The sequence below is a fragment of the Phlebotomus papatasi genome, chromosome 3 (assembly GCF_024763615.1).
Source record: "Phlebotomus papatasi isolate M1 chromosome 3, Ppap_2.1, whole genome shotgun sequence".
In the NCBI taxonomy this organism is placed as follows: Eukaryota; Metazoa; Arthropoda; class Insecta; order Diptera; family Psychodidae; genus Phlebotomus; species Phlebotomus papatasi.
Genome location: NC_077224.1, coordinates 21,857,994 through 21,872,401, shown reverse-complemented (window position 1 = coordinate 21,872,401; position 14,408 = coordinate 21,857,994). Strand labels below are relative to the sequence as shown.

The following is a 14,408-nucleotide window of genomic DNA, read 5'->3' as shown; positions in this document are numbered from 1 at the left end:
AGAAAATCCCTGCAGGATGCACATAAAATCGACAAAATTTATAGTGATTAAACATAAGTACATGTGGAAAACGCTACTGGCCAGACTGAAGGTTGATAACTGCATTATAAATATCTCTGATAGTGACCCCATGATATCTGTTCCAAAAATTCAAAGTCACTTGGTTACCGAAGGGATACAGGACACTTTTGTTACAAAAATTAAGCTGAAATTGAAAAAAAAAATGGCAAGAATGGTTGAGTGACTCCCGGGATTTCATGGGTAGGAAAGACTAATTTGGTTGAAATGTTGTATTTCTACTCAAAACGTGTTAAAAAAGTTAATTTGCAATGAAATGGGACATATTAGGAGAAAACCAACATCCATAAAGAGAATAATGTATTGAATTTCAAATATATAAAGAACTATATGCAATCATAAACAAAAAAAATGCAAATTTTTGGAAGGCCTAATTTTTAAAATTAAATATTTCAAAGTCACGCATATCTTTAAAGTTTTAAAGTCACAGAAAAACACTTTATAAACAAGTTTTAAAATTTTAAAGCGCTTAAAATCACGCACAGGTCTATCGTAAAACGTTAAATAAGCTTAAAATCACGCACAGCACAATCATAAAACGGTAAATGTGCTTAAAATCACGAACAGCACAATCATAAAACGGAAAATACGCTTAAAATCACGCACAGGTCTATCGTAAAACGGTAAATAAGCTTAAAATCACGCACAGGTCTATAATAAAACGGTAAATGAGCTTAAAATAACGCACAGCTCAATCGTAAAACGGTAAATGCGCCTAAAATCTTGCACAGCTCAATCATAAAACGGTAAATACGCTTAAAATCACGCACAACACAATCATGAAACGGTATATGCGCTTAAAATCACGCAAAGCGCTTTTTTATGCGCAATTTTAAGCGTTTTATGATTGATCTGTGCGTGATTTTAAGCGCATTTACCGTTCTATGATTGACCTGTGCGTGATTTTAAGTGCAATCCTAACCGTTTTATGATTGATTTGTGCGTGATTTTAAGCGTATTTACCGTATTATGATTGAGTTGTACGCGATTTTAAGCGCATTTGCAGTTTTATGATTGAGATGTGCGTGATTTTAAGCTCATTTACCGTTTTATGATTGAGCTGTGCGTGATTTTAAGCTTATTTGCCGTTTCATGATTGTGCTGTGCGTGATTTTAAGCGCATTTACCGTTTTATGATTGTGTTGTGCGCGATTTTAAACTTATTTACCGTTTTATGATTGAGCTGTGCGTGATTTTAAGCGCACTTACCGGTTTACGATTGTACTATCAGCGATTTTAAGTGCAATCCTAACCGTATTATGATTGAGTTGTGCGTAATTTTAAGCGTATTTTCCGTTTTATGATTGTGCTGTGCGTGATCTTAAGCGCATTTATCGTTTTACGATAGACCTGTGCATGATTTTAAGCTTATTTACCGTTTTACGATAGACCTGTGCGTGATTTTAAGCACATTTACCGTTTTATGAGTGAGCTGTGCGTGATTTTAAGCGCATTTACCGTTTTACGCTTGACCTGTGCGTGATTTTGGGCGCATTTACTGTTTTATGATTGAGCTGCGCGTGATTTTAAGCTTATTTACGGTTTTATGATTGTGCTGTGCGTGATTTTAAACACATTTACCGTTTTATGATTGTGTTGTGCGTGATTTTAGGCTTATTTACCGTTTTATGATAGTCCTGGGCGTGATTTTATGCGCATTTACCGTTTCACGATTGACCTGTGCGTGATTTTGAGCGCATTTACTGTTTTATGATTGAGCTGTGCGTGATTTTAAGCGCATTTACCGTTTTATGATTGACCTGTGCGTGATTTTAAGCACATTTATCGTTTCATGATTGTGTTGTGCGTGATTTTAAACGCATTTTCCGTTTTATGATAGTCCTGGGCGTGATTTTAAGCGCATTTACCGTTTTACGATTGACCTGTGCGTGATTTTGAGCGCATTTACTGTTTTATGATTGAGCTGTGCGTGATTTTAAGCGCATTTACCGTTTTATGATTGCGTTGTGCGTGATTTTAAACTTATTTACCGTTTTATGATTGATTTGTGCGTGATTTTAAGCACATTTATCGTTTTATGATTGTGTTGTGCGTGATTTTAAGCGCATTTACCGTTTTACTATAGACCTGTGCGTGATTTTAAGCGTATTTGCCGTTTTATGATTGATCTGTTCACATTTTTAAGAACGATCTTAACCGTATTTTTATTGTGATGTGCGTGCATTTAAATACAATGTGAACCGTTTTATCATTGGGCTGGGCGTATTTGTGGTGTTTTTTTTTTAACTCTTTTAAACTTCAGCTATATATAGCACAGTTAACTTAATTATAACTTAACTTAATTATAGTTAACTTATGAGGGGGGGGGTCACCTGAAGACCCTAAGTCGCTATTTCTAACGCTCTGGCTGCTAGAGTCAAAATTATGAATTTTGATCCCTAACCCCACCCCCTGTAGCGGGGGCATCGATGCCAATCGAAGTTTTTTACTATCACCATTGAATTTGGGATGCCAAAATTAGGTAATATGCAAAGTTTCATGAATGAACTCGCTGAAGAGTCCGAGAACCTCTCTTGTCAGTGTATTTTACAGTTTGACAACCAACTTTGACTTCACGGAGATGCCCTAATATTCGGCTTTGACAGCTTTGGCCACCAAAAAAATAAATTTCCTGTTAAAATATTTCAACTAGATATTATTTTTCATTTAGAAAATGGTCTTCAGCAAAATTGTAGAGTAGTAAAATTCCTATAAGAATGTTCTGATTACAAATCTCTTTAGTCTTACGGTAATCAGCGAAAAAATATAAATTTTCCGTGTGTTGGCTTTTTGTTGCAATCCGCTTTATTTTAATTATGTCTAGACAAAGTACGTAAAAAAAGTATTAAACGATATACTAATTTTAACAAAGTTAAGACTCATTGTTCTTAAAGGTTAGAGCCTGTTACAACCTTAATTCAGAACTATAAAGAAAAGTATTACGTTAACAATAAAATGATTCATATAATTAGCAATAAAATAATTCATATTCACAATTTAATAATTCATTTAATAAAGAGAATTTTTGAGGAGGATGAATATTTTTTTTATTTCTCCCTCTGCATACTAGTGCTTAGGGAGAAAGAGAATTTTTAATAAAATATAAATATAATATAATATATTACATTATAATTAAAATATTTTCAATATATTGTCAAATATATTGTTTTTTATTCTTCTGGTTAAAAATACTGTTGTTAATTTAATCCATAAAAGATTTTTTGTTGGCCGGATTAAAAAATTTAAGTGAAAACTTTATTTTGTCATGCCAAAATGCAAAATGTGTGTAAATTTCACAGAATGAGACAGTGGAATTTTCCACCGACATTTCCTTGGTAGTCTTTTTTTCTTTCCTATTTGGTTTGTTTATAGGGTTATTTGACATTTCCCCATATTTTGGTGGAAAAATGTGAAGAATCGAAAATAATTAATAATTTACTAATTAAGCATTATAAAGCGTGATTCAGTTTATTATTTTGTTAGTGAAATGTTTTGTGAATGCGATAGTGGCTCAATGTTGGATTGTAATTCAGGTATTTCGCATTTTTCTGGGCTTTTGGCTAGTCAATATAAATTGGCTCCAAACTTATCTCACAGTGTTTGTTAGGAAAAAGTATTTAGACTAAAATCTAGTATATTTATCCCTCTTCATAAGGCATTCAGTCTTATACATAAGGCACTCCTCAATTTTGAATAATATCGTGTAACAGTTACGAGTGCAGAAAAATCCCATTTGAACGTGAGTGCGAGTGAGACGGAAGAGGCTTCAACTCCGGAGGCCTCATGCCGGGGGGTAGCGCCGGGTGGTTGGAAAAAAGCGAAAAATGCATGGTGATACAATTTTCCTTTTAACGGAAAATTGAAGTGCTTCACATCATCCTTGTATACATTAACATGCAGCCTATACCTAAGACTATAACATGGGGTAAGCAACATTTTTCTAAAATTCAAAGTTTTCTTAGGAAATTCAGTCAAAATCGCATCTTTCAAAAGTGTTTGGTGGTACCCCAGTTTCCCCTAAGTGTTTAAACCTCGCAATACTTCAGCATAAAATTCTCTAAACTTTAATGTAGTTAAACTCGCACTCGCACTGGTCAAATATAAAACGATTGAAATTGCGCTGTTACAGACGATGTACAAAACAGTTCTGATTAAGTTTAAATCAAGAAACAAGTCAATCACAAAATGGTTAATATTGCGCTTAACCCTTTAACGACGAGACACTTTTTACGGACTGAAAATCAACAATAAAAATTAAACTGAGAAACATAATCAATGATAAGTCTTACATCTAACCTTGGAGAGTCCAGCAGAGTCTGTTTCGGTGTATTTTGTGCTTCTATGAACGATAGGGACAAAAATAGCCCAAAAATTTAAGTAATTTTTCTGACAATACCAATGAATAATATTTATCGCTTTAATGAAAAATATTACGTATGAGTATTGTATTTTTTATTGCCAAAAGGGTTTTGATTTAAAAAAATAGGAAATTATAAAAAATAAATAAAATCAATTATAAATTTGAGAATTTAAAAATTCGCCATTTTTGAGCTTAAATATATACTACATAGCAAATAGCTAGAGACTTGCAAAAAATATTCTAGATTCCTTAAACCTTCTACTTTACAATTATGTACAGACATAAGAAAAAAATAACTCTAGGTAATGAGGAAAAAATATTTTCTTTATGGGACACCAGCGTTCCAATCGTCCATAAAGGGTTAAAAACACGCACAGCTGAATCATAAAACGGTAAATGCGCTTAAAAACACACACAGATCATTTTTAAAACGGTAAATGCGCTTAAAATAACGCACATCTCAATCATAAAACGGTGAATGCGTTAAAAATCTCACACAGCTCCATCATAAAACAGTAAATGCGCTTAAAATCACGCACAGTCAATCACAAGAAGGTAAATGCACTTAAAATAACGCACAGCTCAATCATAAAACAATAAATGCGCTTAAAATTACGCACAGCTTAATCTTAAAACGGTAAATGCGCATAAAATCACGCACAGCTCAATCTTAAAACGGTAAGCGCAATCTCAACCGTTTTACGATTGAGCTGTGCGTGATTTTAAGCGCATTTACCGTTTTATGATTGAGCTGTGCGTGATTTTAAGTGCATTTACCGTTTTAAGATTGAACTATGCGTATTTTTAATGGCAATCTTAGTAGTTTTGTGGTTGAGTCGTGCGTGTTTTTAAGCGAAATCTTAACAGTTTTATGACTAAGCTGGGTGTAAGCGCAATTTTATCCGCTTTTTGTTAGAACTGTGCATGTTTTTAAACGCAATTTTCTCCTTTTATTTGTTTGAGCTGTTTGTGTTTTTAAGCACAATCTCAACTTTTTATCCTTAATCTATGCGTGTTTTTAGCACAATTTTAACCATTTTATGATTTAACTGTGCGTGTTTTCTGCGCAATCCTAACCCTTTTATACTTCATCCATGCGTATTTTGACCACAATTTTAACGAAATTAATTTAATTTTAATGACATAACATGGTGAATTTGATCAAAAATATGAGTATTGGTCAATTTATATAGCCAGATATTAGTAGACTATACAATAGCTGGTCTACTTTTATATATGTATCAGTGAATCAAATTTTTAATTAAATAAAAGTCAGTTTTTCTAATAATTGAGAATATATTTTTAGACAAGAATAAATTTGAGCTTATTTTTATGAGAAAATATTTCAAGGATATAATTTAACAAATTATACTCCTGAACAAGTCTAAGAATTCATAATATAAAATAATATTGTCGCTTTATTAAATTTCAGAAAATATAGTTTTGGGGTAGAAGTCCGATCGTGGAAGACTTAAAAAGAAATTCGAAAAATTATCTTGCTATATTTATACCGGGAATAAGCGTATTTTCGCGCCCGAAAAAATTTAGGGAAATGGCATTATGCACCTAGAGGTGATTGCGTTTGATTAAGTCTAAAAGAGCTGTATTTATAAAAAGGACTTTTTGGTTTTTACCCGGAGTTCTTCAAGAAATTGTCAGAATATTCAAAAATTTTAACTTAATTAAACATTTTTTTTTAAACAAGCATAGTGTTTTTCAGTTTCGCGCGTTTAGTAATCAGTAATCAGGTGCGTAATTCTTGGATCTAGTATAAATATTAATTTGTCTTCGTCAGATTACTTTATTACTTCATTCAATTCATATATACTCTTCCGATCACATAAATTGTTCTTTGATTTATCATATCGTTTTTCTATGTTTCTGTAAACTTCGCCAAAGCTTAATCAATTTAAAAAAAATATATTTTTAAAAAATCCTACACTGAGAGAAATCCGAAAAGGTTAAAATAACATTCCGGAAATGTTAATTTTACCCTGTAGTATTGATCCGAAATCGGTGTAAATATTACCCTTTTTAGGTGTCTTAGGGGTTAAATTCACCCTTTTTCTTGTTAATTTTACTCTTAAAAAGGTGTAAAATTAACATTAAAAAATGTTGATATATTTTTACACCTAAAAAGTGTTAAAATTATGAGGAAGCAGTTACTGCATGTACTCTTAGAATTATGAAAAATAAAACTTAATTTTATTCTGCATAATGACTTGTTTCTATTCTTCTTTATTCTTGAAATTAGTCGAAATTTATCTTGAAATTAATCTTCTGCAGTCTTAAATTTAATCTGCTAGCTTCTAAAAAAAAAAGATTTAAAGTTATTCGAAAAAAATCTTATTTTCAGTTCCGACTTAATTTTATTCTTTATAGGACTAATATTAAGAATAAAAAAATCTTAATATTTTTTAAGCCCTAAAAAGGCTTGAAATTATGAAGAAAAAATTAAATTTTAATCTTTTTTTTCTCTCAGTGATAGAATTACTTATATTGATCACTTTAATTCAATTATACCCTAATTCAAATGGCGTGCGAGGATTTTCATTGGGTTAATAATTTTCGGGTTACTATTGTTTGAGACGGGTAAATTTATACTCTTGCGGATCGGGTCGGGTCGGGCAACACTAAATTTCAACGGGTCGGGTCGGCTACGGGTCAAATCCATTGCGGATGCGGGTTGAAAAAAAAAACCCAAAAATTCGACCCGTGCAGGGCTCTAATAGCTATTGCGCCAAGAAAAAAAATATCCTTACCTTTACAATTCCAAAGAGAACATCCGTATTGACGGTCCTCTCATGAGCTTCATCCAGAATAACCGTCGAATAGGCCATCAGAAGCCTATCTCTGATGGCTTCCCTCAGCAAAGATCCATCTGTCATGTATCGAATCTTCGTGGCTGCCGAGGAACAATCCTCAAAGCGAACCGTATAGCCCACAATCTCTCCCACCTGACAGAACTTCTCTTGAGCCACCCTCTGAGCCACTGAGATGGCAGCAATTCTCCTTGGTTGAGTCACTGCCACCATCCCAGTCCGCGTCAAACCACTCTCATGAACATACTGAGGAATCTGCGTGGTCTTTCCGGAACCCGTCTCACCCAGAAATATCAATGTGTCACTTCCCCGAATTTGCTCAATTATACTGCAAGGCAAAACCCAAAAATTCCCTTACAATCTATCCCTCTCTATCCCTTCAACAACAAAAGACACTCTTTACCTTTCCCGGACGGGAAACAGTGGCAGGGACTGCCTCTGTTCCTGCAGAGACGCTCCAGACTTTTTCACTTTCCCCATTTGGCCATTTTCCCCGCGGAATTTCTTCTCACTTTCACCACTTAGAACTTGTTTAAGCTTCCTTTTCACATTAATGTTGATTTTATAGCCATTTTCGCACTTGCCACTGTGAAAATTCCCCGAAAATCCCGGTTTCTGATTCATTTTTCTCCAAGCACATGTGCTGCTGTTATTTATTTACTTTTTCTTGTGTAAGCGTTTTTTTTGCAAAACTTCAGTGCAGTTAATTTGACGCGGAGAGGACTGCCATCTAGTGGCAGGAACCCATACTACACGATTCGTCGCTTTACCCATCAACTACCTCGTCTGCATTTACTCATAGCCGAGACACTCTTTGTAAATCTGAAAATTCTTATTCAACAATTGGGACAATTTTTATTTTTTTTAATTTTCAATTTCATATTAAAATTAACATAAACTTAACACATTAAAACCGGAGCTAGAAAAATTACACATAAAATGCCAACGTTGATATTCTCAACAAAAAAAAACATTTTTCTAATAGATTTTCGTTCCGTAAGACTTCTACAGCAGTTCTTAAATTAACTTTCCAATACAGTAGACTCTCGCTTATCCGTGGAACGGGACCGAAATGTCACACGGATTTTGAGAGTGATACACATCAAATTGTTTGAAATCTAACGATTTTTTTGTTTACATTGCAAATTTATGGAGTGAATTCTGATCTGATTGAATCGACATTCTCTCTAAACATGCGTACTGTCCAAAAAAGTTACAATGAGAAAGAATTAACAGTAGATAGAGCACATTTGCTTTAACAAAAAAACCCAAAACGGGGAAATATGTCAACAAAATTTTTTAAATTCAACTGTCTCACGGATTTTTTTATGTCACCCGGAAAAAGAGTCCACGTATAAGCGAGAGTCTACTGTAAATATTTTCCCATTTCCTTGTTATTTTTATATAAATTTTCTGAAAATTGACAAGAAATACCAAGGTTAATTTTTACAGATTTTCGTAACAAAAAGCCAATTTCCATTGCATTTCCTTTTTCCTAGCAATTTGTTTAGCCTAGCATTATGGCTACACTTGCCCCGGCCTGGATAGATATAGCTACTTTTGGGGTACTAATTGCCACCAGTTTTCCATACGAAATTTCAAATTGGAGATACCAAATATTGTTTTACTTGATACACTGAAGCCCACTGATGCTAAATATGTCACTTAAGTATAATTGCGGCAAAATTGATGCAAACATCCTTAAAAAATCTATTTCTCAAGTTGCTCATACAAATGGTAATATTGCTTGGAATATCAATAGTACTTTTTCATCTAACAATTATCCATGTATTAGTGAAAAATCATTGATAGTTTTAGCCTGCCACGGAAGAGTGGCTACAACTGCCCCGAGGGCTGTTTCAGTGTTTATCATCTTATATAAAAAAAAGAGTGGATAATTATATTATCCAAGTGAAAAATATCTCTAAATTAATTTTATTAAACCAGAAACGAAGTAAAACTATGACATCTTGACTAGAAACTCAGAAAACCAAATGCAGGTCCAAAAACTGTAACATCAAAATTACAATTTTATACCCATTTTATAAAAATGCTTCTAAATTGTAGGATAACAGGATCAGAGTTATAAATATTTCTGGCAATATGGGGATGTGTTCCTACTTTCATTAAAAAATACTTTGCTCGATGTACATATTAAGAAAAACGAGAAAAAATCCACTGACTAATTCTACCCCTGGCTATTGGTACTCCGGTCTCCCCTACATAGTTACGACTACATCTATTTTTTATAAATTTATTGTGAAAATTTAAAATTCAAATGTACAGATATAGTTAAAGGGTTCACTAATATACCGATGGGCACACACTAAAATACCAAATAGACCAAATAGTACTTTGAGGCTTATATTTTCAATTAAATATCAAGTATGTCTTTTAACATTCCGATCCGCCGGGGTGCTCTTCCTTTATTACTTAATTTTTAATCATTATTTTAATATTTTAACGTATTTTTTGCGATTGTTTCGATTCGAATCATGACAAAACTCAAAAAATGTTAACATTTCTTAAGTTATGTAGTATAAGCCATTCAAATGTCCATTTCTTATGCCAACTCCATATCGTCGGTTCCGAAGAAGACTATTGTAAGTCCAAAATGTAAACTTTACAGGAAAGAGGTTTAAAGTTTGACAGCTAAAATTTATTTTCATTAATTTAACTGCAATTAGTATAGTTTCAGCTTTTGAATTTGAAACTATTTTATCATACTTACGCATTGAATATTTTCTGGTTAACACTACTTTTAAATTAATTATAGCAAAATTGTGGGCAAAAAACTCAATAATTGGGCACGCTGATTTTAAGTTTTTTTCTTGTAACTTTTGCAGGAATATCATAATCAACATAAATTTTTTCTGGGAATATAGATCTAAGATTTCTGCTTCCAATGATACCATCTTATTATACTATTGAAAGTAGACTTACAATAGTCTTCTTCGGAACCGACGATATAAGATAAGATAAGATTTTGCCAGGGGTCAGTTCTCCATTTCGGATATTCCGATGCATCCAGGCCACCAATTGGGCCCCTTATGCTTCCCCACTCCTATTCTATCTTATCCCCCGATACGGGTAGCTGCTCTATATCACAGCTCTGTGAGCAGTCAGTGCCGTTACTATGTCACAGCATCCCTTCTCGGTGTGTGTTTGGGATCAGTGACAGCGAATATTTGTATCGATTGAAGTACCACTTTCACATCGAAACTCGTTCTCGTACCAGCCTCTATTGTTTAGGCGGTTCACTTTTTTTTGCCAATATGCACCATTGACATTACTATTCATTCATTCACTGGACGAATTCAAAGCCGATATGGCATGAGAAATCTTTTTCTGCTGCTGCTCAGCTTTGAACCCCAGACCTCGCAGTCATAGAGCTACTACTCTATCCACTGACCCACTCGAGGCCCTAACCGACGATATAAAAAAAATGGTGGAATTTTACGCCAATCTGCTATTCCACTCCCATTTTTTGGTTTATTGCTCATTTTTTAAACAATAAAAAATTTATCAAATATTTCTTTGCACTAAACGAAAGCTAATTAAATTTTCTATACATACGTATTATCACTTTAGCATAATATTGAATAGAATTCCTACTATGAAGCTCTAAATTTAAAATTGGAGTAAAATGCCACTTTGGATTTTAAAGAGTTAAATTTTCAATTTCAGTTTTACATTTAAAATTTATATTAGATACTTATTTTTGCAAATTTATAAATTAAATAATTAATTTTGTTCTTTGTTATCTCTTTCAATTAAATATTAATAAAGTATTAATTTTGAGAAAGGGATGAGTTAACCCTTTAACGACGAGACAGTTTTCGCTGACCGAAAATCAGCAATAAAAATGAAACCGATTAAACAAAATCAGTAAAATGTCTTACATTTAACAACCTTAGAAAATCCAACAGAGTCTGATTCGGTGTATTTTTTACCTCTATGAGCGATAGGGACAAAGATAAGATTTTGCCAGGGGTCAGTTCTCCATTTTCGGATATTCCGATGCATCCAGGCCACCAATTGGTCCCCTTATGCTTCCCCACTCCTATTCTATCTTATCCCCCGATACGGGTAGCCGCTCTATATCACAGCTCTGTGAGCAGTCAGTGCCGTTACTATATCACAGCATCCCTTCTCGGTGTGTTTGGGATCAGTGACAGCGAATATTTGTATCGATTGAAGTACCACTTTCACATCGAAACTCGTTCTCGTACCAGCCTCTATTGTTTAGGCGGTTCACTTTTTTTTGCCAATATGCACCATTGACATTACTATTCATTCATTCACTGGACGAATTCAAAGCCGATATGGCATGAGAAATCTTTTTCTGCTGCTGCTCAGCTTTGAACCCCAGACCTCGCAGTCATAGAGCTACTACTCTATCCACTGACCCACTCGAGGCCCTAACCGACGATATAAAAAAAATGGTGGAATTTTACGCCAATCTGCTATTCCACTCCCATTTTTTGGTTTATTGCTCATTTTTTAAACAATAAAAAATTTATCAAATATTTCTTTCCACTAAACGAAAGCTAATTAAATTTTCTATACATACGTATTATCACTTTAGCATAATATTGAATAGAATTCCTACTATGAAGCTCTAAATTTAAAATTGGAGTAAAATGCCACTTTGGATTTTAAAGAGTTAAATTTTCAATTTCAGTTTTACATTTAAAATTTATATTAGATACTTATTTTTGCAAATTTATAAATTAAATAATTAATTTTGTTCTTTGTTATCTCTTTCAATTAAATATTAATAAAGTATTAATTTTGAGAAAGGGATGAGTTAACCCTTTAACGACGAGACAGTTTTCGCTGACCGAAAATCAGCAATAAAAATGAAACCGATTAAACAAAATCAGTAAAATGTCTTACATTTAACAACCTTAGAAAATCCAACAGAGTCTGATTCGGTGTATTTTTTACCTCTATGAGCGATAGGGACAAAGATAAGATTTTGCCAGGGGTCAGTTCTCCATTTTCGGATATTCCGATGCATCCAGGCCACCAATTGGTCCCCTTATGCTTCCCCACTCCTATTCTATCTTATCCCCCGATACGGGTAGCCGCTCTATATCACAGCTCTGTGAGCAGTCAGTGCCGTTACTATATCACAGCATCCCTTCTCGGTGTGTTTGGGATCAGTGACAGCGAATATTTGTATCGATTGAAGTACCACTTTCACATCGAAACTCGTTCTCGTACCAGCCTCTATTGTTTAGGCGGTTCACTTTTTTTTGCCAATATGCACCATTGACATTACTATTCATTCATTCACTGGACGAATTCAAAGCCGATATGGCATGAGAAATCTTTTTCTGCTGCTGCTCAGCTTTGAACCCCAGACCTCGCAGTCATAGAGCTACTACTCTATCCACTGACCCACTCGAGGCCCTAACCGACGATATAAAAAAAATGGTGGAATTTTACGCCAATCTGCTATTCCACTCCCATTTTTTGGTTTATTGCTCATTTTTTAAACAATAAAAAATTTATCAAATATTTCTTTCCACTAAACGAAAGCTAATTAAATTTTCTATACATACGTATTATCACTTTAGCATAATATTGAATAGAATTCCTACTATGAAGCTCTAAATTTAAAATTGGAGTAAAATGCCACTTTGGATTTTAAAGAGTTAAATTTTCAATTTCAGTTTTACATTTAAAATTTATATTAGATACTTATTTTTGCAAATTTATAAATTAAATAATTAATTTTGTTCTTTGTTATCTCTTTCAATTAAATATTAATAAAGTATTAATTTTGAGAAAGGGATGAGTTAACCCTTTAACGACGAGACAGTTTTCGCTGACCGAAAATCAGCAATAAAAATGAAACCGATTAAACAAAATCAGTAAAATGTCTTACATTTAACAACCTTAGAAAATCCAACAGAGTCTGATTCGGTGTATTTTTTACCTCTATGAGCGATAGGGACAAAAATAGCTAAAAAAAAAATTTCTTTTGTCAAGACAAATTTCAGAATATTTACGTTGACAATTAATTTATTTTTTTTAACATGAAAAATGTGAAAATCTTTACATTTATTTACATCAAAAAAGTTCCACTGGTGTTTAATGCTATTTAGTAAAAATCATTGTATATTTTTATATCTAATTTTTTATGTAAATAAGTTTATTTTTTATATTCTTTATTAACAATTTTTTTTTATAATAAAATAAAAATCCCTCACGTCAGACATGTCTGCGGACAAGGCGACGCTTTGCCGACAAAATCGTCATACTTCGTTAGAAGATCCCGAGACATTTTGTAGTTGGATTGTCAGTACGGATGGTGACATCATGAATTTTGCGTGAAAAAAACAGAAATGCCCCCAAGATCTCTTCGAAAATAGCTTGATTATCTCAGAATGTGCAAGAGTGTCTCCCTCAGGATCCCCAAAGTGTAGTGCCGTTGCCCCCGGACAGTGAGAAAGTGGGGAAAATTGTGCGAAAAGTGAGTGTTTTGTGGAAGAAGTGCACCTGCAACAAGTGCCACGGAAAGGTAATCTCTGGGTGTTTTTGGAGATAGAGGCGTTAGATAACAGTGGACAGGATGTCGAGGCATGATCGGTCGAAGCCCAGTGGGATCATGGATACACTGTTTGGGCGGCCAAAATTGCGCGGCAAGACGTCCAGTTCAAATGGGGGCCGCCCAATTTCTGAGCCGGAAGGTGATTTGCAGCAATTGACGGCCGAAGTGTACAGAATGACGACAGAGGAGATCACCCACAAATTCCTTGACATCCTGGAGGACATGAACATCCCCAAGGACAAGCGACAGCCACTGCTCTTGAAGAGCGTCGAGGAGAAGCGCGAAATGATTCTCATGCATACCAAGGGTGAGTTTTGTTTTGGTGGCCGTTTCTTCCGGGTTGGGCGCAATTGTTGACATTTTTAAGGCATTGTTGACACGTAGACAATTAAGCTTCATTTCTTTACATTTTTTAAATTTTGAAAAAGACCAACTGTCGCTATCTGCAATTTTTATAATATTTTTTGGAAAATTTCACTCAGATTAATTGAAAATTAAATGAATGATACTAATCAGGTTATTTCATGTTTTATTTTTAAAAAGACGAAGATCAGTAAAAAAAATTAAATAGACAATAATAATAATA

At 33.8% G+C, this 14,408-nt stretch overlaps 2 protein-coding genes across 5 annotated transcripts in view; one reads left to right on the top strand and one right to left on the bottom strand.

Annotated features, from left to right (window-relative positions):
• Positions 1-7,939, bottom strand: part of LOC129808245 (ATP-dependent RNA helicase DHX33) — a 67,931-nt gene extending 59,992 nt beyond the window's left edge. The window contains exons 1-2 of the mRNA XM_055858067.1: positions 7,664-7,939; positions 7,201-7,588 (exon numbers count right to left, since the gene is read on the bottom strand). Coding sequence (XP_055714042.1) covers positions 7,201-7,588; positions 7,664-7,884 — 609 coding nt within the window. The 5' untranslated portion in view covers positions 7,885-7,939. The remainder of the gene's footprint in view (positions 1-7,200; positions 7,589-7,663) is intronic.
• Positions 7,940-13,551: 5,612 nt separating this feature from the next.
• LOC129808233 (protein diaphanous) overlaps positions 13,552-14,408 on the top strand; it is a 30,059-nt gene continuing 29,202 nt past the window's right edge. For all 4 annotated transcript variants that reach the window (XM_055858044.1, XM_055858045.1, XM_055858049.1 and 1 more), the window contains exon 1: positions 13,552-14,129. In XM_055858044.1, the coding sequence (XP_055714019.1) occupies positions 13,844-14,129 (286 nt within the window). In that variant the 5' untranslated portion in view covers positions 13,552-13,843. The remainder of the gene's footprint in view (positions 14,130-14,408) is intronic.